The sequence below is a fragment of the Rattus norvegicus genome, chromosome 17 (genome assembly GCF_036323735.1).
Source record: "Rattus norvegicus strain BN/NHsdMcwi chromosome 17, GRCr8, whole genome shotgun sequence".
Classification (NCBI taxonomy): Eukaryota; Metazoa; Chordata; class Mammalia; order Rodentia; family Muridae; genus Rattus; species Rattus norvegicus.
Window position 1 is genome coordinate 34914562 of NC_086035.1, and position 21746 is coordinate 34936307.

Sequence of the window (21746 nt, forward strand, 5' to 3'; positions counted from 1 at the left end):
CATGACATATTGTTTTGCACCAAGGCTGCCCCTCCTAAAACTATCCCAAACAGCACTTCCCACCGGGGACCAAATACTCAACTACAGGAGCCTATGGGGACATTTCTCATTCAAACCACAGTACTTATCACACGGTGTCATTGGAATATTTAATATCCCACTTTTCCAAGTTAAGAACATGACGTTCACAGAGTTTTAGATGTGGTGACCAAACTCACTGCATTAGGAGTGGCTTTCCTAGGACTTGAAGCCAAGGCCAGTTGCCTGAAGCCTAGGCTGTCGGCTTTTACTTTGTGTCACAGGATACTAGTGATGAAGCACTTACAAGGAAGAAGCTTACTCAGGAGAAGGGCAACATTAACACAGGGGACAGGAGAAGGAGAGAAGATTGTAAATAAGGAAATGCAGTAAATGTCATTCAAGTCTGCACAGGAAGCATGGGCCCCGGTGAAGCAGCAGAAACAAGACATTAGTGTTTGTAGAGAAGTAGCCCATCTAAGTAGCCCTTAGATGAGTACTCTGGCAGTAATCTTGGAAGTCTACACAGCTTTAGTATGCACCCCACTCCTGTGGGATCCTCAGAAAAATTCGATCTGTGATGTAAAGTTATTGTTTTGATGACCAGCCACCCTTTGCCTTTCTGCTTTAACAGTATCATTTGCTCTGGGAAGCTAAGTGTCCCCGACTTTATTACAGCTGAGTAGCCTAGACAATATTTCATATGCATTATAAATATAGGCTGCTATGTAATTTACTTATTTGATTCTATATTTGATAATATGTGGACTTTTTATACAATACTTTATCTACTCAGTTTCTCATTATTGACAATGGAGAATTAAAATACTCAGCATAATTTTGAACTTATAAATTGCCCTTTTTTTTTTTTTGAGACAGAGTTTCTCTGTGCAGAGCTGGCTGTCCTGGAACTCACTCTGTAGAGCAGGCTGGCCTCAAGTTCCAGGACAGCCAAGGCTACACAGAGAAAGAAACTCTTCGTCGAATCAACAACAATGTGTCCTACGGCCAAAGGGAAACCCAGAACTGGTAACCAGTGGCCAGAGAGTTCATTGTTTCAACTTAGATTTCCAGGTGGGCTTACACTATTTCTTTAACATTTCTGGACCAGACAGCTTCCCGGAGGGTATGTTCCTGTTCAGGTGACTGACCGGTCCATTTGGATTAACTCTTAAGGGTCGGGGGGGGGGGGACAATGCTACGGCTTTGTTCTTTTCCAGAAATCCTCCAGCTAGATAAGAATCTTAAGATCTTTCAGGAAGTTTAGAATATCCTGTCACCACCCAGGGCCAGTGATTCCTTCAGGTCTCATTCCTTCAGGCCTGCAGTCTTGATTCTTGCTGCTACAGGGGCAGGTACGCAGCTATGAGGGTGCATCCTGTATGATCTCCAAGACTGTCGATGTCTAACCAGCTACTTAGCCGTCTCTTCAGCTATCTTTGTCCTCAGCACGTCCCTCAGCCTTCTCTGCTGGCACTGCCACAGGCTGACACTCAGTAGTCAATAAGCTCTCTTGACAGGGAACCAACTGGATGGAGCTAGCTGAGAGAGAGAGAGAGAGAGAGAGAGAGAGAGAGAGAGAGAGGAGAGATATTAATGCGGGTTCAAAGGTCATTATAGAACTGAGGGTCACAGTGCTGTGTGGAATATGTGGGTCACAGTGCAGTAATGGAGATGGTTTGCTGGGTAAAAGTGCCTGCTATCAGAGAGTTCCTGGGGGAAGGAAACAACCAGCTCCTGAAAGGATCCTCTGGCCTTCACACACACACCGCGGTGTGGTCCGCATTGGTAAAATAATTAAGAATGCAGCCTTCCCTTCACAGGATCAGAACCACAGTTTTCTTTTCAATTTTTTTTCTACTTCTTCTTTCTTCCTGGTTCTTTACCCTTTCATTCTCTTTGTAAGTATTTGCTCCTAGCAGTTACACAGAACTCTAAGGAAGTGACCTACAGCATACTAGCTGTACAATAAACGGTACTATAACAACAGGAATTTGTAGTAAAATTCACCCACTTTGGCAGTTTGGCCAAGGTGAGAGTAAATGTTTTATTCCAGTTTTAATTAATTATCTTTTCTCTCTCATGACCTATCACACAGTACATAATAAATAGGTCTATATTGCTAGACCTGTTTATGGGCTGTAGAATGAATCAAGTGGACGAATCGACTGTTTTGAAGAGGCTTCAGAAGAGGCCTGACAAAGACTCTCTGTAGGTTAGAGAATGATCCAGACCAACGCCAGGTGGAAACTGCTGGTGCAGAGGAAGAAAGAAGTCAGCCTCGAGGCAAAAAAGGTAAACCAGGCTGGAGCAGGAAGCAACCGGTCAGATCCAGAAGGGTGAATGGGTGGAGGGGCAGGTAGAGAAGTAGGCTGTGTCAGCAGCAGAGAGAGTCCCTGAGCTTTGACACACACCAGGTATTAGACATAGGTTGGTATGGGGCGTGCTACCCCAGCATTTGTGAGTATCATTTACTTTATGGGGTTCAGGGGGAGCTAAGCCCCTTTTCTAACTGACGTGTTCCATATGTTCTTGGGTCTGCTGCCCTTGACAGGATTTTATGATGCCCATGTGGCCTCCAGTTTTAATGCTGTCCAATGAACTCATAGGGTGGCTTCCTTCCTAGTCCCAGGGACTAGCCATTTATCAGTCTGTGCCAGATGTGTGGTGCCTGCCAGTTGGTGCCGTTTCTGGGTTTCACTCAGGGGCTGCAACATTCTTTTTCCTCAAAATAGAGTCCAAAGCTGCTTGTAAAATAGTTTTCCAGGGCAAAAGAGAGCCTGAAAACCCACTATTTTAAAGCAACTCTACCCTAAGTAACTTAGGGTAGAGTACAGCCAGACCTCAACAGTTAGTCACAACAGGTTCTTTTCTATCCAGAAAAATGTTCACTGTCAGACACACATAGTTGCTCAATGATAAACAGATGAGGAAACTGAAACGTGTTCCCAGCTTGCTGCTTACTGTACAGTTTTTGCAAATTCAGTGTTTGTGGGAGAAGGCTGTGGGGAGGGGGGTCTCCTTTTTCAGTGTTCTTCTGTATTTTAGTTGATGTTTAAGAAGAGATTTTAGGATGTGGAAAACATTCGCATTTATTGCTAACTATCAAAACTTCTTCCCCCTATTTAAATGGAAAGGCCTTTGGATTTAACACACTTAATCTCCGTTTTTCAATTAAAATTATTTTATTATTTTATGAGAATGGTTGTTTTGCCTGCAGTATGTCCGTCTGTACATTCCATGGTTATGCAGTAACACATTCCCGAAGTAGTCTGAAGAAGGTATCAGATTCTTTGGACCTGAAGTTACAGACAGCTGTAAGCCACCATGGGACTCAGTGCTTTTACCTCTGAGTCATCTCTCCAGGCCCCATCGGCAAAACTGATAGGCGACATGAATTCGCTGGAAGTAAAATTACCCCCTGACATTGATTTGTTCATATATAATCATATTGTTTTAGAAGGGCACACACCAGTTTATTTAATTGACTGTTGATAATCTTGGCTAGTATAGGGAAAACTACTGGGGTTGGTGTTTGAGATATGGGTCAGCAATCGCCAGCAATGGCTGCTCTTCCAGGGACTCAGGTTTAATTCCTAGCACCCACATGATGGCTCACAACCTTCTGTAACTCCAGTTCTAGGGGATCTTTTTGCCTTCTTTTGGCTTACTCAGGCATAATGAACACGTATGGTGTACATACATACAGGCAGGCAGACACTTATACACATAAAATAAAATCTTTAAACGCATAACTAAATTTTCATGGTAGTTATGTGTAATATATGTAAATTATACCTTGAAAATAGATATCTGGGCCATTGAAATGGCTCAACTCCTTTTTTTTTTTTTTTTTTTTTGAGCTGGGGACCGAACCCAGGGCTTTGCGCTTCCTAGGTAAGCGCTCTACCACTGAGCTAAATCCCCAGCCCCAAATGGCTCAACTCCTTAAGGCCCCTTTCACTATGCAGGAGGAGCACCTGAGTGTGATCCCGAGGCCACACACGGTGGAAGGACAGAACTGACTCCTGAATGTTGTCCCTGTGGCATGTGCACGCACCCAAAAGAAATAAGCTAAAATCTAACAAAATTATCTTTTTAAAAAATAGACTGTGGAACAATTCACTGAGTGCCTTTTATTAAACTTTTTTTTCTTCCCTTCTTACTAATGTTTGAGAAGTTATGGAGGGAAATATGAGATGAAGATTTTCAAACAAAAGGCCTTTTGTTCTCCCTTTGTTTTGTCCTCTTTGCCTTTTCTTTTGATCTCCGCTCCTGTTGAGTGGACAGCCTGGGAGAAGGCTTTGCAGATCTTTGCAATAAGTAAATAAGCTGAAATGGAATATTTCCGCAGCCGGTTCTGTAGGTTAGGGAGCACGTTCTCAGGAGACCACCAGCTGCTGGGTGTCCTGCTCGCTCTCTGAGAAAGACTTCCTCACCAGCAAGTCCCTCTCATGCCTTTGTTATTTCACTCTAACTAAGACTTGCTTGGTGGGATTGCAAGTCTGAATTTCACCTACAGATTAGCACTTGTAAAGTGTGTGTGTGTGGGGGGGGGGTGGGGCATCAAACCTGTAAGGAATATAACTGGTAGTGAGAATTTAGTTAATGTGGGATCTGTGAGGCTCTCTCTCTCTCTCTCTCTCTCTCTCTCTCTCTCTGTGTGTGTGTGTGTGTGTGTGTGTGTGTGTGTTGGAGTATCAAACCTGTAAGGAATGTAACTGGTACATTCCCCATTTAGTTAATATGGGGTTTGTGAATGAATCTGTGTTTGTGTATGTGTTGTGTCTGTTTGCCCAACAAACAAAAGCTATGAATGCCCTGTGGCTAAAAATAAGGGAGCTTAAAGAAATTTATTTTCTCTTCCCTCATCTTCTTGGCAGTAACTAACCAACCACGTTCTGGAACTTACTAGAGAAGACTAGAGAAGTACATTTCCAGTAGACTATTATACTTGACCATTGATAGTCAAGCTAACACCTTACTAGAAATCTTCGGTGTTTGTTTTTTGTTTAATTTTTAATTTAAAAACATTTAGTTGTTTTAAAAACATTTTAAAACTTAGATTTTAAAATGTCACAAGTAAAATGTTTTATTTGTTTTGTTTTGTTAGAGACAGGGTTTCTTGTAGCTCAGGCTAGCCTCAAAGTTCTATGTAGCTGAGGATGGCCTTAAATTCCTGATCCTCCTACTTCCCAGGTGCTGGGATTATAGGCTTTTGCATCTTGCTCTCCCTACCTTTTGACAGTGTCAGTGTGTCAAGTCTGGGGCCTCCTGTATCCTGGGCAAGCATTCTACCAATTACCAACTGAATCTTCAGACTGTTTTAATCACTTAAAATAGGTTTTAGCTGTTTGTTTGCTTGTTTTTGAGGAAGGATCACAGTATGTAGACTTGTTGGTCTGGAACTGTCTTTGTTCTGGACTCAGAGATCCACCTACCTTTGCCTCCCAAGTTCTGGGATTAAGGGCATGTGCCTGTAACTTTAATGTTTTCAAATCTTATTCTTAATGATGGTTCTTAAACGCTTTAACCTCCCTGCTAGCCCACCACCCACCAGAGATAGTGGGAAAGAAAGAATATGGGGGGAATAGATCTGTTGAGAAAGGTTCTTTGGATCAACTCCTGTCCATGTTGTCTGGAAATCGGCAGTTCAGTTCACAGATCAGCAGGCAGTGGTAGCTCGGTCTACTTGCAAACAGTTCATGGATACACCAACAGTCCAGTTCAGTAGAGTTGGGTTAGCAACAGCGGTGACACGACCTAGCAGAGACAGCCAGGCCTCAGCCTCAGCTTGAGTTAGGAGGTGGGACCAACAGGAATACCAGAAGTTCTCAGCTGTGCCTCTCTCAGAGAAGCGAAGACTCGAGACCCACAAGTGCTGCATGGCTACTGTACCAGCAAGCCAAGCTCTGTCTCCGTCACTCCATAGAGTCCTTTATACCCTCCAAACATCAGGTGTCCTCCATGTGCCTTGCTTCAGCACAGCTCTTGCCTCAGCTCATGGAGTCAATCAGCCCAGGACCTGAGAAGCAGCAATAAACTGAATAAACTGCAGCACTCCACCATCCATCCATATATATATGTGTGTGTGTGTGTGTGTGTGTGTGTGTGTGTGTGTGTGTGTGTGTGTGTGTGTGTGTGTTTCTCTCTGGTGTTTCAACAAATGCAGCTCAACTATGTAAGGTGGACCAATACGTTGTCAGTGAAAAATCCTTCATCACTTGTCCTTTCAGGTGCTTGTTTTAGCAGAACATCTCTCCTGTGTCTGCTTCATCAAAATGTTCCTTCAGGAGTCTGCCTTAGCCTTTCACACCTGTGTCCACTTTCATGAAACATTCCTTCGCATGTTTGCCCCAGCAAAAATGCCATCCAACCGACTTTTCTTTTTTCTTTTTTTTTTTTTTTTGGTTCTTTTTTTTGGAGCTGGGGACCGAACCCAGGGCCTTGTGCTTCCTAGGCAAGCGCTCTACCACTGAGCTAAATCCCCAACCCCCCCAACCGACTTTTCAAAGAACCCTTAAGTTTCCACTTCATATGCTACCTGATATTTTTATTTATTTTTAGATAACTTTGGCTTATTTTAAAAATATTTATACCTCAAGGAATATCATTCTGTCTCCTTTTTTTCTGCTACCATCATCTTCCCATTTCTAGGGGACTTAGCATTTAAGTGTTCTTGTTTTTCATATCTTCAACACAATTCTTTCTTTTGAACATGCCTCCCTCTTTGCCACAGTCCCATCTCTCTGCTCCTGACTGACATCCTGTCTCTAGTTCCCTTCCCCTTTTACCTTTGATATAGTCCAGTCAAGGTTTACTCCCATCATTCCTCCAGAAACTACCTATCCAGGCTGTTCACACTGACATCCCATGCTCATCATCCCTTCCCTGCATCTACAGCATCGGTTACGGCTGCCTGCCATCCCCACCTCTGAGTTTCCCATTGGTTATTTTTCAGTCTTTTTTCCTGTCTCTTCCTTTTCTCCCCCACCTCAGTATTGGCCTGCTTCAGGCTCATCACACGGGCACTCTCATACACCTCAGAAGTCCTGGCTTAATATTCTACCTGTGTGACACTAATGCCCAACTTCACAGCTTCCTCCTGCATTTCTCAAAGCTTTAGGATCATAAGTCCAATTGCCAGGTCAAGAATCCACATGGATAGCTAACAGAAACTTCAAGTTTGCCATGACTATTCTGTAGCCTCTGGAGCAATGACAACCAGAAGCAATAGCACACTGCAGCTCATATCATTATTTACTTATTTTTAGTTTTGTGTGTGAGCATGGATGTGTTTTTGTGCATATGTAGATGCAGGGTCTTTTGCAAGAGCAGTAAACGTTGCTACCTACCTTCCCTTGCCTTCCCTTGCCTTCCCTTGCCTTCCCTTGCCTTCCCTTGCCTTCCCTTGCCTTCCCTTGCCTTCCCTTCCCTTCCCTTCCTTTCCCTTGCTTTCCCTTCCCTTCCCTTGCCTTCCCTTGCCTTCCCTTGCCTTCCCTTGCCTTCCCTTCCCTTCCCTTCCCTTCCCTTCCCTTCCCTTCCCTTCCCTTTCCTTTCCTTTCCTTTCCTTTCCTTTCCTTTCCTTTCCTTTCCTTTCCTTTCCAAGTAGAGTGTCACATGGTCCAGGATATACTTTCTTTGTAGCAGAGTCTGGCCTTAAATTCCCTATTCTTTTGTCTTCATCTCCCACATTCGTGAGCTATAATGTATATCACAACATTTGGCTTCCTATCTTGGTCTCTAGCACTTTAAACTAATAGGAACTATAGTTCTGTGGAGATTAGACTGATTGCAGGGATGGGGTAAGGAGGTATAAGATGAACTTTGGCACATATTGCAATAACAGGAAAATGTATGTCTTCATAATTGAAATGTAGACATTTCCAAAGAACACCAAAGGAAACCCAAAGCCATGGCCAAAGTTGGGATAATTTGAGCAGCAAAATAATACTAACAATGGCTTAGAAGCTATAATATAAAATGAGCACAGTCATCCATACCAATATAAATAATTGAATAGATAAATGAGAAGGGAAAGCCCATTCAATAATCTAAGTAGAAGGAATGATAGAAATGGAAAGTCCCCATTTGGCAAGTGCCACAGTAATAATTGTTCCCTGCAGGGCCATTTAGAGATGCCGCAATTAGAGGCAGCAACATACTCTGGAACAAGATGCTACTGTAATCTCAGCGTGCCTTCCCTCAAGTCACTCATTGATAACAGAGGGTGGAAGGGTTGTTTCACAATGGTGAGACTGACTGTTCAAAGTACTGCTAATGAGACAGGTCACATGCCTTGCTGAGATAGGCCAAGGGGAACAGACAGCATTTCTTCTGTGGTGTTCCTGCCCCAGATCCACAACTCGAAGGTAGCTGTACCAGGCATGGTGCCGTACACCTTTAAATCCTCGTACTTGGAGGCAGAAGCCTTTGGAACTCTATCAGCTTCAGGAGAGCTAAGGCTACGTAGCAAGATGCTGTCTATAAGCAAAGCAAAGCAAAACACAGAAAACAAAACACATGTGTAGTTGTGAGAACATCAGAGGACTGAAATGGAGGGAAAGTTTACGAACATCTGTGCCATTCTTCTTCTAAAGCATCAGGTTAAAGAAGAGAAGAAAATGAAAGACTCTCCCAGGATTAGTGCAGTCAGATGGCGTTATAGCCACAACAGTCCTGGGTGTGGTCACTGTACTTTGGTCGTATGAGGTGCTATTATTTGGGAATGAAGCTTATACATGTATCAGTTACAATATTCGGGCAACTTTTAAGAAATGTGAAATGAGCTAGGTTTGGTGGTGAATGCCTTTTATCTTAGAGCATTGGGAGGTAGTCGCAGGGCAATCTCTGTGAGTTCGAGGCTAGCCTGGTCAACATGGCAAGTTGCAGGACAGCCAGGACTATAGAGACCCTGTTTCAAAAAGAAAAAAAAAGAAAAGAAGTTTGAAATAGTTCCCAGATAAAAATTTAAAAAGAAAAATAAAAATCTTGGGAGGAAGAAGTGATATTGAGGGTGTATGGGAGGGAGTTGGGGAGGATGTGTGGGAGGGAATGGGAGGAGTGGATTTTGTCAAAACACAAAATATGCATGTACGAGTGAAATTCTTTTTTTTTTTTTTTTTGGTTCTTTTTTTCGGAGCTGGGGACCGAACCCAGGGCCTTGCGCTTCCTAGGTAAGCGCTCTACCACTGAGCTAAATCCCCAGCCCCTACGAGTGAAATTCTTAAACGACTAAAAATGATATCATTGTGTGTGCGTGTGCGTGTGCGTGTGCGTGTGCGTGTGTGTGTGTGTGTGTGTGTGTGTGTGTTTGCTTGTCAGGCTTGTGTGGAGGGCAGAAACAGCATTAGGTATCTTCCTCTCTTGCCTTGCACTCTGTTTAGATCTCACTAGGTAGCCTTGGCTAGACTGAAACTCACTATGTATACCAGGCTGGCATGGAAACGCACAGAAATCCACAGAAATTCCCTCACCTCTTCTTCCCAAAATGTGGGATTAAAGCAAAGTGCCACCGTGCCTGGCTATATTTGCTATTTGCTATGTTTTGTCTTTGTCTGCTGGCATATGTCTGTTACCCTCTTAAGGAGGTAGAGACATTGTTGCGTTTCATTTCCCGAGCATTTAGAGTAGTCCTTAGTATACCTAGTCCATGCAGTAAAGCTTATGTAACTCAATTCAGGTGGGCATCAGATTTGTCATTACTGTTAGTGTTTACAGCAGTGGTTATTCAACCTGGGGCCTTAGGCATGCGAGAGTCCTAACACTAAGCTGTATTCCTCACAGAAACAAATTTATTGTGTATTGTCATGTGTTAGAAGGACAGAGAAAACATCATGTCTCCTGCTGATACTTATAAACCATGAGACTGTTATACAATAGATGTGAGTTATCACTTTAAATCATTGGAAGAATATCTAACAATAAGAATTTTAATGTATTGAGGTTCATGCCTTTTATCCTGGCACTTGAAAAGTGAAGGCAGGAGGATCAGAAATTCTTAGCTACACTGAAGGTTTGGAGCCAGCAGTCTGGGGTACATGAGGTTCTGTCTTAATACAATTAAAACCAAAAACCAAAACATCATCACCACCACCACCACCACCACCACCACCACCACCACCACCACCACCACCACCACCACCACCATCAACGGATAGAACTCTTTTGGTTGTAAGAGAAATGCATATGGATTTTTTTTTAAAGGGAAAAATGTAGTGATTTATTTGTTCAGAAAATTGAACTACTTAGAAATAAATTTTGCTCTAGATAAGCTGGGTAGCAGGGATCTTGAAATTGTCTTTAGAATTTACTGATCCCCCTCCCCCCATCACTGCTTATCTTGGCTTCATCTGAAACAGCCTTGGGCAGGTTCTGTTTTCTTCTTCTTCTTCTTCTTCTTCTTCTTCTTCTTCTTCTTCTTCTTCTTCTTCTTCTTCTTCTTCTTCCTCTTCCTCTTCCTCTTCCTCTTCCTCTTCCTCTTCCTCTTCCTCCTCCTCCTCTTCCTCTTCCTCTTCCTCTTCCTGTTTGTCCGTCCGTCCATCTGTCTGTTTGTCTTTTTGTGGAGCCAGCATCAGATTCTTGCTTATGACAAAAACCCAGGGGGCTGGGGATTTAGCTCAGTGGTAGAGCGCTTACCTAGGAAGCGCAAGGCCCTGGGTTCGGTCCCCAGCTCCGAAAAAAAAGAACCAACCAACCAACAAACAAACAAACAAAACCCCCCAGAATTCCGGGCCCGGGTAGATTACCTGCTCACAGCAAAGGGATGTGGTATTCTATTTCCTCTGACAAGGGTTACAGGTTGCAGGAGCCTGAAAAGAGAAAATTACTTACTGAAAAAGCAACGCCATTTATGTGAAATGCTAAGCCAATAGCTGGTGTCAGAAGCTCAGTACTCTGACCTCTAGTGGTTACTTTTTAAGATGCCCTTCAGCGTGCCTCCGAAGAATGGAGGCGATTTCACGTCACATCGTCACATCGTCTATCATCAGCTAAGGCTTCTGGCGTCTTCCTCTCACCCTATATTTCGAGGCATTCATCCACTAGAGGCAGCCTTTCTTTTGACGTTGGTATAACATTCCTCCTGTTTTCCCTTTGTTAACACTGTCACTCTTTCTCGTTGGGTTCATCCAACTCTTAGGGGAAAACTCTTCCTTAAAAATTACTGTTGTATGGTTTTCAGGCAGGGGAGGTTTATTCTGTCCAGTAATTTCTTATACCCGATCGATCTCAGTCCCTGCATCCAACATCAATTCTTGTGTGTATTCCTTGTTTTGAAATTAGAGCTGGATTTTAGTCACAGATTGTGGAAAGTCAATGTAAATCACAGCATATTTGCCTAATGCCTAATTCCTGGACTTCACAAATTAAGGGCACCTACATTTGTCCTGTTCTCCTAAGAAACAGACTTATCCGTCTTAAGTCGACACTATTATGTGCATCTAATCTCTGCACAAACAATTCACATGTCCTGTTCTAAGAGCAAATTAAACACACACACATTGTGTCTCATGAAAAGGTTATCGATTGGCTTAAATTCTTTAGTGCAACTGATAATTGCTAAGGTTATAAACTAAATCTGTTTCTAAATTTTTATAATTTCTAGATTTATTCTTCCTTTGTCCATTGAGGGTAGTAAGAATCCATTGGTCTTATTATGACTCACATTTTCCCCTTCGGTTTTCACTATGGAGACAAAAACAAATAAACAACAACAACAACAAAAAACAACAAAAACAACAAAAACAACAAAAACACAGGGGCAGGAGATGCAGCTTACTGGTACGGTGCTTGCTTAGCATGCATAAGTCCCTGGGTCCCAGTACATGAACTGCTAAACCATTCATCCTTCAACAAAAATCTGCATCACTCTAAAAACATAAAAGACCTCATTCCATATTTTTCATATCACTCCTTTCTTTATGCTTTTCAAACTTAAAGTTATTCATTACTGGTAAAGAAAGTATTACATATTCTTATGGAATCATTAAATGAAACCTGACTACCTAGGCTGAATTGTCTCTGCCGAAGCAGAAATAGAAGCCTACTGCGGTGAGCCACAACCATAATCCCAGCAGTAGGAGGCAGATGTAGGCAGGAGTTTGATGTTAAATGACTTTTGTTATTCAATAGAACAACCATTTTTCTATTATTCTTCTTTATAGAAGTGAAGGAAATTAGCTGGGCATGGTGGTGCACGCTTTTAATCTCAGAATTTGAGAGGTAAAGGCAGGCTGGTCTCTTTGAGTTTGAGGCCAGTTCGTTTCATATAGTGAGTGACAGGGCTATATAGAGAGATGCTATCTCAAAAGAGATGATCGATCGATCGATCTCGATCTATCGATAGATAGATAGAGAAGTAAAGTAACAAAATGTAATGAATGTAATGAAAACGATTTACTCCGGGGAATTACTCTGGTAAGTACTTGAAGACTCCAGTCCCTTTTTTGAGTAAGGAGTAGTAATAATAAATGGCGGGATGTTAATGTTAATCCCTTAAATGTGCAGTACAGGTTATAACTTAGAAGAAGTTAGTTGATAAGCCACTCTGAGAACATAATGAGATAGGAATGTACTCTCTTTTTTGTTTGTAGAAGAATCTGGTAACAATTATGAGGCCAAACGCAAACTTGAAACAATGATATGTTTTGACCTCTCCTGGCTGCCGTCGCGGAGCATGCGCAAATAAGCCCGGCGGGACACAAGTGTCATGGCGCGCTCCATCTGAAGCCTGTGCAGTTTCCTGACAGTGGCTTGTGGTTTTTCTCTCAGTTTGGACAGGTGAATTTCTGGATTTGTGTATACTACGGGCAAATGTACCAAATGTCCAGCGACTGTGGGCCGAGTTGCATTTTTGGCGGAGCCTCGTTCCTGCAAATTTTCTTCTTTGGGCCGATCGCCCGCTTGTTTTCGCAGTTTGAAAGACTTGGCAGCTGGCTTGGGGAATCGGATGCTGGAGTGCTGCCGGGAGAGAGGCCGGTGTGGCCGCAGATACTGCTGGCTGGCATAGTAAGGGACTTTCAGTCTGGTCTAGCCTCATTTTCTCCTCTAACTTTTCTTGTGAATGTACTTGTGCTACGTGATCAGGCTTTCAGGAAAGGAGTGTTTTACACTGAAGTTGGGCACAGGGGCAGTTGCTTTGAGTTTTTGCGCCCCTTCTCCCCAGGCCCCTTTCTTTGCTCCTTTGCTTAGAAAACTTTCCTGTATTACAAGGGATCACTTGTTTCTTACTTGGTGATTTTCACTGTGCTCAGGAGTTACAGTGCAGGGAGGCAGTTTTCAAAGTGGCTAGATGCGTCTTTTTTTTTTTTTTTTAAAGGAAGTTGTAAAGAGGTCTTACACTGGTTTTATGAATTTATAGGATACTTGCATTTTCTAATTAATTTTCATTTTCCAGATTCATCTTTCAAGAGGACTTGAGACCAATTTCAGATAATCAAGGTATTGGTTTATTTTAATTTTTAATAGTTGAGTAATCAGTTACGCATTAGAATATGAAGAAAGATGTCTCAATTTTTTAGTAGTAAGCCACCATCATTTTGTAAGAACTAGATTTCTCTATAGCTGAATTGGAGAGATACTTTTGTATTTCTTCCTAGTTTTTCATTTTCATTAAGTAGCAGGGACATGCTCTCTTCCTTTGCCATGTGTGGCTGTTACTTCGTCCTTGTTATATCCTACTTCTCTACCTGGCTGTTAAATATGGCTTTCTTTCTTCTTTAAAATATTTATTTTTTATTTCATGTGCACTGGGCTTTTGTCTGAATGTATATCTTTGTGAGGTTGTCAGATCCTGGAGTTATAGACAATTATGAGCTACCATGTGGTTGCTGGGAATTGAACCCAGGTCCTTTGGAAGAGCAGTCAGTGCTCTTAACTGCTGAGCCACATCTCCACACCAAATATGGCATTCTTGAAGGCTCGTTTCTGTACCTCTTCCAGCTAAGTTACCTTGTTTTCTTTTTTTTTTTTTTTCGGAGCTGGGGACCGAACCCAGGGCCTTGCGCTCGCTAGGCAAGCGCTCTACCGCTGAGCTAAATCCCCAACCCCTCTTTTCTTTTTTTTTAAAATTTCTTGAGACATTGTCTTAATGTGTTTTCCCTGCTAGCCTGGAACTCAATATGTGACCAAACTTGCAAGTGCTGGAATTAAATGTGTACACCACCATGCCAGGCCTGATTATTGTTTCCTTTCCGTGTGATGTGATTCAGTGCTGTTAACATGACTGCTTGTCTTTGTGATTCTAGTTGTCCCAGGGAGTGTGAAGTGTATGTCTTTGTGGGTTCGAATGGCCTTTCCCTCATAGCTGATTTTACTGACAGCTCTCTGTTCTTATCAGATAATTATATATCGTCTTTGGAAATCTGTTCAGATTCCTTTCCCATATTTTAATTTGGGTTGTATTTTTGAGTTTTTTATTTACTCTGATAAGAGGCCCTTATTGTATTATGTGAGCTGCTGTTTCCTTCCATTGCATGCCTTCTCATGATCTTCATGTTGTCTTTGAAGCATGAGAATCTTTTCTTTCCCCATTTTTGAGAACAGGTTTCACATAGCCCAGATTAGCTTCAAGTTTGATTTTATCTGAGGACAGCCTTTAACTCATGATCCTCCTGCCTTAAGTTCCCAAGTGCTAGAATTGGAAGCACGAGCCACTGTGCCTGGCTGAAACACTTTAATTTTGATGAAGTCTAACCTGTTGTTTCCTTTTGTGCTCTTGCTGTCCTACCTAAGAAGTCAGTGTCTAATTGGGACACTTGGTACTCTCCTAGTCTAAAAGTTTAGGTCTGTATCCCCCATGAGTTAACTTTTGAGTAGGATGTGAGATGGGCCCCAGCTGCCATTCTTTGTGTGTGGCTATCTAGTTGCTGTGGTGTCATTTGTTAAGAAGACTGTTCTTTATCCCATTACATCATTTTTATACATGTTACAGTCACTTGATTCACTAACGCCTATTCGACATGCCTTTTAGGTAAGTCTTTATGAAATAAGAACTCTAAAACAGTAGATATCAAAATTATTGGAGGGTCTTTTGAACCCGCTATCTGTATCTGTGAGGAGACTTCCAGAGAGGTTTAGCTGATGAAGGAATTGTGTCCTGGATGTGGGCTGCGCTTTAAGACTGAATTAAAAAGTGTGTAAATGGAGGACGCCAGCTGAGTACTAGCATTCATCCCTCCCTCCTGATTGGTGCAGTGAAACGAGCCACTGGATGCCATCAAACCTTTGCCTGGATGGACTGTATCTTTTCAAATTATGAGCCAAAATAACCACCTTTTTTGCTGGTACTTTGTCACAGCAATGGGAAGAGTAACTAAGACAGAGGTAGCCAGGCCTGTATTTTGTTAGACCGGGTGGGCTGCCTGTAGTGAAAAAACAATTACTGAGAAGCTGCAGGGTGTTAGAGTTTTATCAGGATTAGAGTTTAAACAGGATTAGGGAAGTATGGAAATGGAGCAAGACGCTCTTGCAAGTCGTCCTCTGAGTGTTGCTACAGGTACTGTGGCACACAGCTGTCTGCAGTACCACTCCTGTGCTCCGACACATATCATACACATTATGAAATACTTCTTTAAGAGCTTGGTAAGGAAATACTTTTTAGAAAACTACTAAGGTCAGAGAATGTTTAGTTTCTTTCCTGCACATCTTCACAGTCCAAACCTGTGCATTATAGATCTGTAAGAGGCAGAATTTCCTAAACTTGTTCAAACTGTTATTTTTTCACTGACAGTTATTGCATATAAATGGAACCTCTGTGGGAAAGGCCAACCTGTACCCTCATGGCTGTGTTGGTGGACCTTTGTTTCTAGGAGGGAAATGCCCAACTCAAAAGATGCTAGACTCTAGAGGTAGGTTGGTGGCTCAGAGGGGTGAGCCGAGGAGAGTTGCACCTCAGGGCTCAAATGCAGTTATTATGACTCTTTGTGTCTGCACCTCCTGCTGGGCTTCATCCCTTAGGTGGGTGGCACAAAGTTCACAAAGTTGGCCTGTTACCCCAACCCCATCCACTGTCACTCCAGGAAGCTGCCTTTACTGTCGGTTATAGAAAGGTCTGGCTGGATGGTCTTGTGACTATGAACCAATCGTCGTCTAGGAAAAGGGAGGATTGACTGACCATGTGATGTGCTCATCACCCTAACAGTTTTAAGGAAGGGTGCTTGGCTCACTTCTTTTTTCCTTTTACTGATGACAGATATATAAGTAGCTGAGATTTAAATAGAGGTCTAAATGATGATGCATACGCTGTTAAAAGTTTTAAAGCAAACATTTCAAATTCCAGGCACAAAAGTAGGCCTGGTAGGAAGCCACTCTGTTATTTGGATGATATGAGCAGAAAGATGGGAATCCTGTAGAATAACAGACAGGCTTGAAGACAGGTGAATATACAGCGGTGGTTCTCACCCTTCCTAACGCTGCAACCCTTTAATACAGTTCCTCATGTTGTGCTGACCCCCAGCCATAAAATTCTTTCAATGCTACTTCATAACTGTAAATTTGCAATTGTTATGAATTACAATGTAAATATCTGTGTTTTTGATGGTCTTAGGTGATCCTTGTGAAACTATTTGACCCCCCATCCCCACCCCCGAAGGGGTCATGACCTACAGATTGAGAACTGCTGATTTATAGTCTTAACATTAGTTCAGATGACCTAATGAGGCAAGCTAATAGGTAATAGATGCCATAGTATGCATGGGCCTAGACGCTTTCTTCTCTGCTGGCTTCAACCCCAGTTTATTACTTCTTTCTTTGAGGTTATTTTATATGTGTGTGTGTGTGTATGTGTGTGTGTGTGTGTGTGTGTGTGTGTGTGTGTGTGTGTGTGTATTAGGTACTGCATGAATGCCTGATACCCTTGGGATTCAGAAGAGGGCATCAGATTCTCTGGAACTGGAGTTATAGATGGTAGTGAGGCACCATGTGGGTGCTGGGAACAGAACCCAGGTCCTCTGAAAGAACAACAACCAGATCTTCTGCAAGAGCAGCTGGCTTTCTTATTCTGCTAAACCATCTCTCTGTCCCCTTCTCTAGGACTTGTATCATGAAGGCATGCTGGATTTTGTCAAAGGCTTTTTGTGCATCTGTTAAGATGATCACAAGATTTTTAATCTTTAAGTTCGTTTATATGATTTATTACATTTATTGGCTTAATGTATGCTGAACCATCTCTGGGATCATTGGGATACAGCTAATTTGATGTTTTTGATATATACACCTGTGTTTGGTTTGTAAACATTTTATTCATGATTTTAACATTTGTGTTTGTCAGGGATATTAGCTGGTAGTTTTCTCTTTTTTTTGGTGTGTCTTTACTTGGTTTTGTTATTAGAGTAATACTTTGTAGTTTTTTACCAATACTAGTTTTATTTGGCATAGCTGACCTGTGTGTGTGTGTGTGTGTCTGTGTATGACTCACCATATATATGTATTATGAGTGTTTTGCCTGTATGTATTTATATCCACCAAAAGTGTGCCTGGTGCCCAGGGAGGTCAGAAGAAGAAGGTGTCCACTGAACTGGACTTATGAGGGTGCTGAGCCTCTATGTGGGTACTGGAACTGAACCTGGGACTTCTATAAAATCAGCAAGTTCTCTTATCTGCTGAACCATCGTCTCTGTAGCCCTTCTTAAAGTCAGGCACACCAATTCCTTCTCACAACACTGGAGGCCTTGGTGGTAATCGGCCTCAGCAGCAGTGGCTGATGGGAATTTCTGTTTCCTTTCTCTTGAAAAGACCCTGTCCTATGTTCCCTCCATAGTATTAGTTATGCCATTTTCCATTCAGTCATGGCACGTTTCTGCAGGACTTGCATGGTTGTTTCTTTGGTTTATCTGCCTATGTTTTCTGTGAACTTAGGCTTAACAGAGTTGAGAAGATTCAAGGTTGGTGAGAATTGTTTACCAATACCATGCTAAGTGGATTTTACTAAACCTCTGCTATTTGTGACTTTTTTCTATACTACAAAAGATGCCTTCTGCATCCTGTGATGTACTGCTGGATGACATAGAAGATATCATATCACAGGAAGATTCAAAGCCACAAGATAGACATTTCTCAAGAAAGCATGTGTTTCCTAAAGTACGGAGGCGGAATACCCAAAAATATTTGCAAGAAGAGCCCAGCCCACCAAGTGACAGGTAAGCATTCCTCAGAATTACATTTGTTTCCATCCCAGGAGAGGCTGACACTGCTGGCCTCACCATATGTGCAATATCTCCAGGATTAGGATCTTTCTATTTCTAATAGGAAATAAAGCACTTCAAAAAAAATTTGAATTGTTTCAAATCTGGCAAGTAATAGGTTAAAAAATTCAGAAAAACCAAGGGGTTGGGGAATGGATATAGGAGAGGTTAGGGGAATAAATATGATCAAATTACATTGAAGAGAATTTTCCAAGAATTAATTAAAAAACAAAACAAAGTACCAGATTAAATGGTCTTTGCAGGAGGCGACAGGACACTAGGAATTGTTTTGATTTGACTATAGTTGGTATAAATCTGTTGTAATTGCAAGTTAGAACTTTTATTGAGATTTGTGATTCCTATTTGGCAATGGTGTATGGACATGTGATTATTCTTAGTCAGTGCTTAGGCACTGGGCACAAAAAAAATCATTGTCCTGTTTATACTTTGCGTGGTGGGATTCTGGACAGTAAGATCTAATGTGACAGGGCAGAAATGATTGCCCAGTTGTATGGTTTTAGCTTGTAATTGTTTATCTAGGAAATTGTGGGCAGGTTTAATGTTTATTTTGTTTGGGTTATTGAGCTTTTCTAGGCTGTGCATGTAGAATGTGTTTTAATTAGTGGGGGTTGTCACATGAATTCCAACATCTCTTTATTGTCACTTCTGTTTACTTTTAAATTGTTAGGGCAGTCTAAGAGGGAAGTCTTTTTGTACTTCCTAAATAAATTCTTTAGAAATCTGTGACTGGAGTAACATTAATTGTGGAGGTTTCAATTTTGGTTATTTTAATGTGTAAGTTTTAAATGGATAAAGATTACAACTAGCATTTAAGAGTGTGTGAATGGACAGGTCATCAGACTTTGTTTTTGTTCTTTATATGTTTTTTGTGTTGTATATGTGTGTAAATGTTCATGAGAGTGTACAGGTACCTGTGTGTGTGTGTGTACGCGTGTGTGCACGTGTGTGTGTGTGTGTGTGTGTGTGTGTGTGTGTGTGTATTGGGACAGGGACTGTCACTGAAGCTGGAGCTATTGATTCTGCTAGACTGGCTGGCCTGTGTATTTTGTGATTCTTCTGTCTTCTCCCTTGACAAGCACTGGGTTACAGATGCCTGCTGCTCCACCTGACTTTTATCTGGGTGCTGGGTGTCTGGTCCCTAGTCATGTCCTCATTCGTATAGGGTAGTACTTTGATGGTTTCATCTCTTTGGGTGTTATTGTTGCAACTGGCATTTTCAGTGCCACCATCCGTGTGTCCCTTTCTAAAGGTTGCACTAGTCATAAGTAGTATGGTTAGTAAGGAATTAAAGTTACTCTCCAGAGAAGAACTTTTTCTGAGGCATGATCCCTTGTAGCTTGGTCCACAGATGACCCTCAACTTCCTGCTTGGCTTTCCTAAGTGCTGGGTTTACAGGTATGTGCCACCTGGCTTGAAAGGACTTTTAAAGAATTTGTATTTAAAATGTTTTAAAAAATTATGTTTTATTTATTTATGATCTATGAATATGCATGAACACATGTGCTGAAGCATGTGAGTGAGGGTCAGAAGTCAACTTGTAGGAATCAGTTCTCTAGCATGTGGATCTTGGGATTGAACTCAGGTCATCAGGCTTGGTTGCAGGCACCTTTACCTGCTAAGCCTTCCCATGGATCCAAAAGGACATTATTTATTTACTTTTTAATTAAAAATTTTAAACATTATTTTACCCTTTTATTGAAAATAGATTTTTTCAACATAATATATTCTGATTATGATTTCTCCTTCTTCTACCCCTCCCAGCTCCTCCTCATCTCCCCTCCCATCTAGATCCACCCCTTTTCTGTCTCTCTCAGAAAACAAACAGAATAAGATATAATGTAATGAGATAAAACAAAAAAAAAAAACACTGAATATAGCAGAATGTCATTAGGAGTCATTTACTTCTCCATTCTTTTAGTAGAATGGTAGTATTCGGTTTTACCCTAGTTTCTGGCCTATCTAATCTCAGGTTCATGGCTACCCGAACACAGGCGGGGATGGGTTCCATCTCCTGGAGTGGGCTATAAATCCAGTCAGGTATTAGCTGGTTTGTCCCATAAGCCTTTGCTACTATTGCGCTAGTGCCTTAGTATTTCTCGGCCTTCCTTCTGATGCAGCTCTTTATACAGTTCCTTTATGTGGTGACCTTCAGTTATAGAATATTGCATTACAGCTTCATAACTGTGATTTTGCTTAGTTTTGAATTATAATGTAAATATCCATATACAGATATATGGATGTCTGATAAGCAGTCCCCAAAAGGTCATGACCAATGGGTTGAGAAGCACTGCACTATGCATCTGGCGTACAGGCACCATTGTAGACTGAAGAGTCTGTAGCAGGGCCAGTACTCACCCTTCTCCTTTAGTAGTGTGCAGAGTCCATTCCAGTACTGTGAACATTTAGTTGTAGGGGCGAAGGCTCTAGGTAGGCACCAGCTGGACTTCTCCCTGCTCAGTGAGTTGTGTAGGTGTTGTCTTCAGCAATAGGACCTTACCATAAGCTTATGGAAAGCAATCTGTAGTACTGTAGTCTTGACAACAGCTTGGGTTGTTTTGGGGTGTCCATGGGACCCTTTGGCCAATTAGAGGTAATCTATTTCTAGTCCTGGCATTTGGTGACAAGAGATGCAAAAGGACGGTGCTTAAATACAGAGATTCTTCCTGTGATTCCATGGTTATTTTAGTTTTAAAACACTTATTATTATTGTGTCTGTATACATAATGTGTCTAAGTCTTAGGTAGGGTTTCTATTGCTGCCATGAAACACCATGACCAAAAAGCAAGCTGGGAGGAGAGGGTTCATTCAGCTTACACTTATATCCACAGCACTTTCGTCATTGCAGGAAGTCAGGAAAGGAACTCAAACAGGGCTGGACGTAATTGATGTAGAGGCTGATGCTGAAGTCGTGAAAGGATGCTGCTTACTGACTTGCTCCTAGTGGCTTGCTCAGCCTGCTTTCTTATAGAAATCAGGACCACCAGCCCAGGGATGGCATCACCCACAATGGGCTGGGCCCCCTGCCTTCAGTCAATAGTTAAGAAAATGCCTTATGGACTGAACCTCCAGTGAACATGATTGTTGGGGGGAGGGCGGCAATGGGGGGAGGGTGGGGAGGGGAACACCCATAAAGAAGGGGAGGGGGAGGGATTAGGGGGATGTTTGCCCGGAAACCGGGAAAGGGAATAACATTTGAAATGTAAATAAGAAATACTCAAGTTAATAAAAAAAATTACAAAATAAATAAATAAATAAATAAATAAAAAAAAAAGAAAAAAAGAAAATGCCTTATGGCTGGTTCTTGTAGAGGCATTTTCTCAGTTGGTATTTCCTTCTTTCAGATAACTGTAGCTTGTGTCAAGTGGACATTAGTGATCTAGCTCACTGATCCTTATTTTAAAGTTTTGTTTTAACAGCAGGTTTTAAAATAATTTGATGCATTCTGAAACTAGGTTGTGAATTGATTCTAATTTGTTTTTTGTGTCCTAAAATCATCTAGTGGCTTTTATCTTAAAACTCACTCAC

At 41.8% G+C, this 21746-nt stretch overlaps 1 protein-coding gene across 9 annotated transcripts in view; it reads left to right on the forward strand.

Annotated features, from left to right (window-relative positions):
• Cdkal1 (CDK5 regulatory subunit associated protein 1-like 1) overlaps positions 12660-21746 on the forward strand; it is a 552607-nt gene continuing 543520 nt past the window's right edge. For 2 of the 9 annotated variants that reach the window (XM_063276597.1, XM_063276599.1), the window contains exons 1-3: positions 12661-12798; positions 13415-13458; positions 17986-18155. In XM_063276597.1, coding sequence (XP_063132667.1) covers positions 17986-18155 — 170 coding nt within the window. In that variant the 5' untranslated portion in view covers positions 12661-12798; positions 13415-13458. 9 annotated transcript variants of the gene reach the window in all.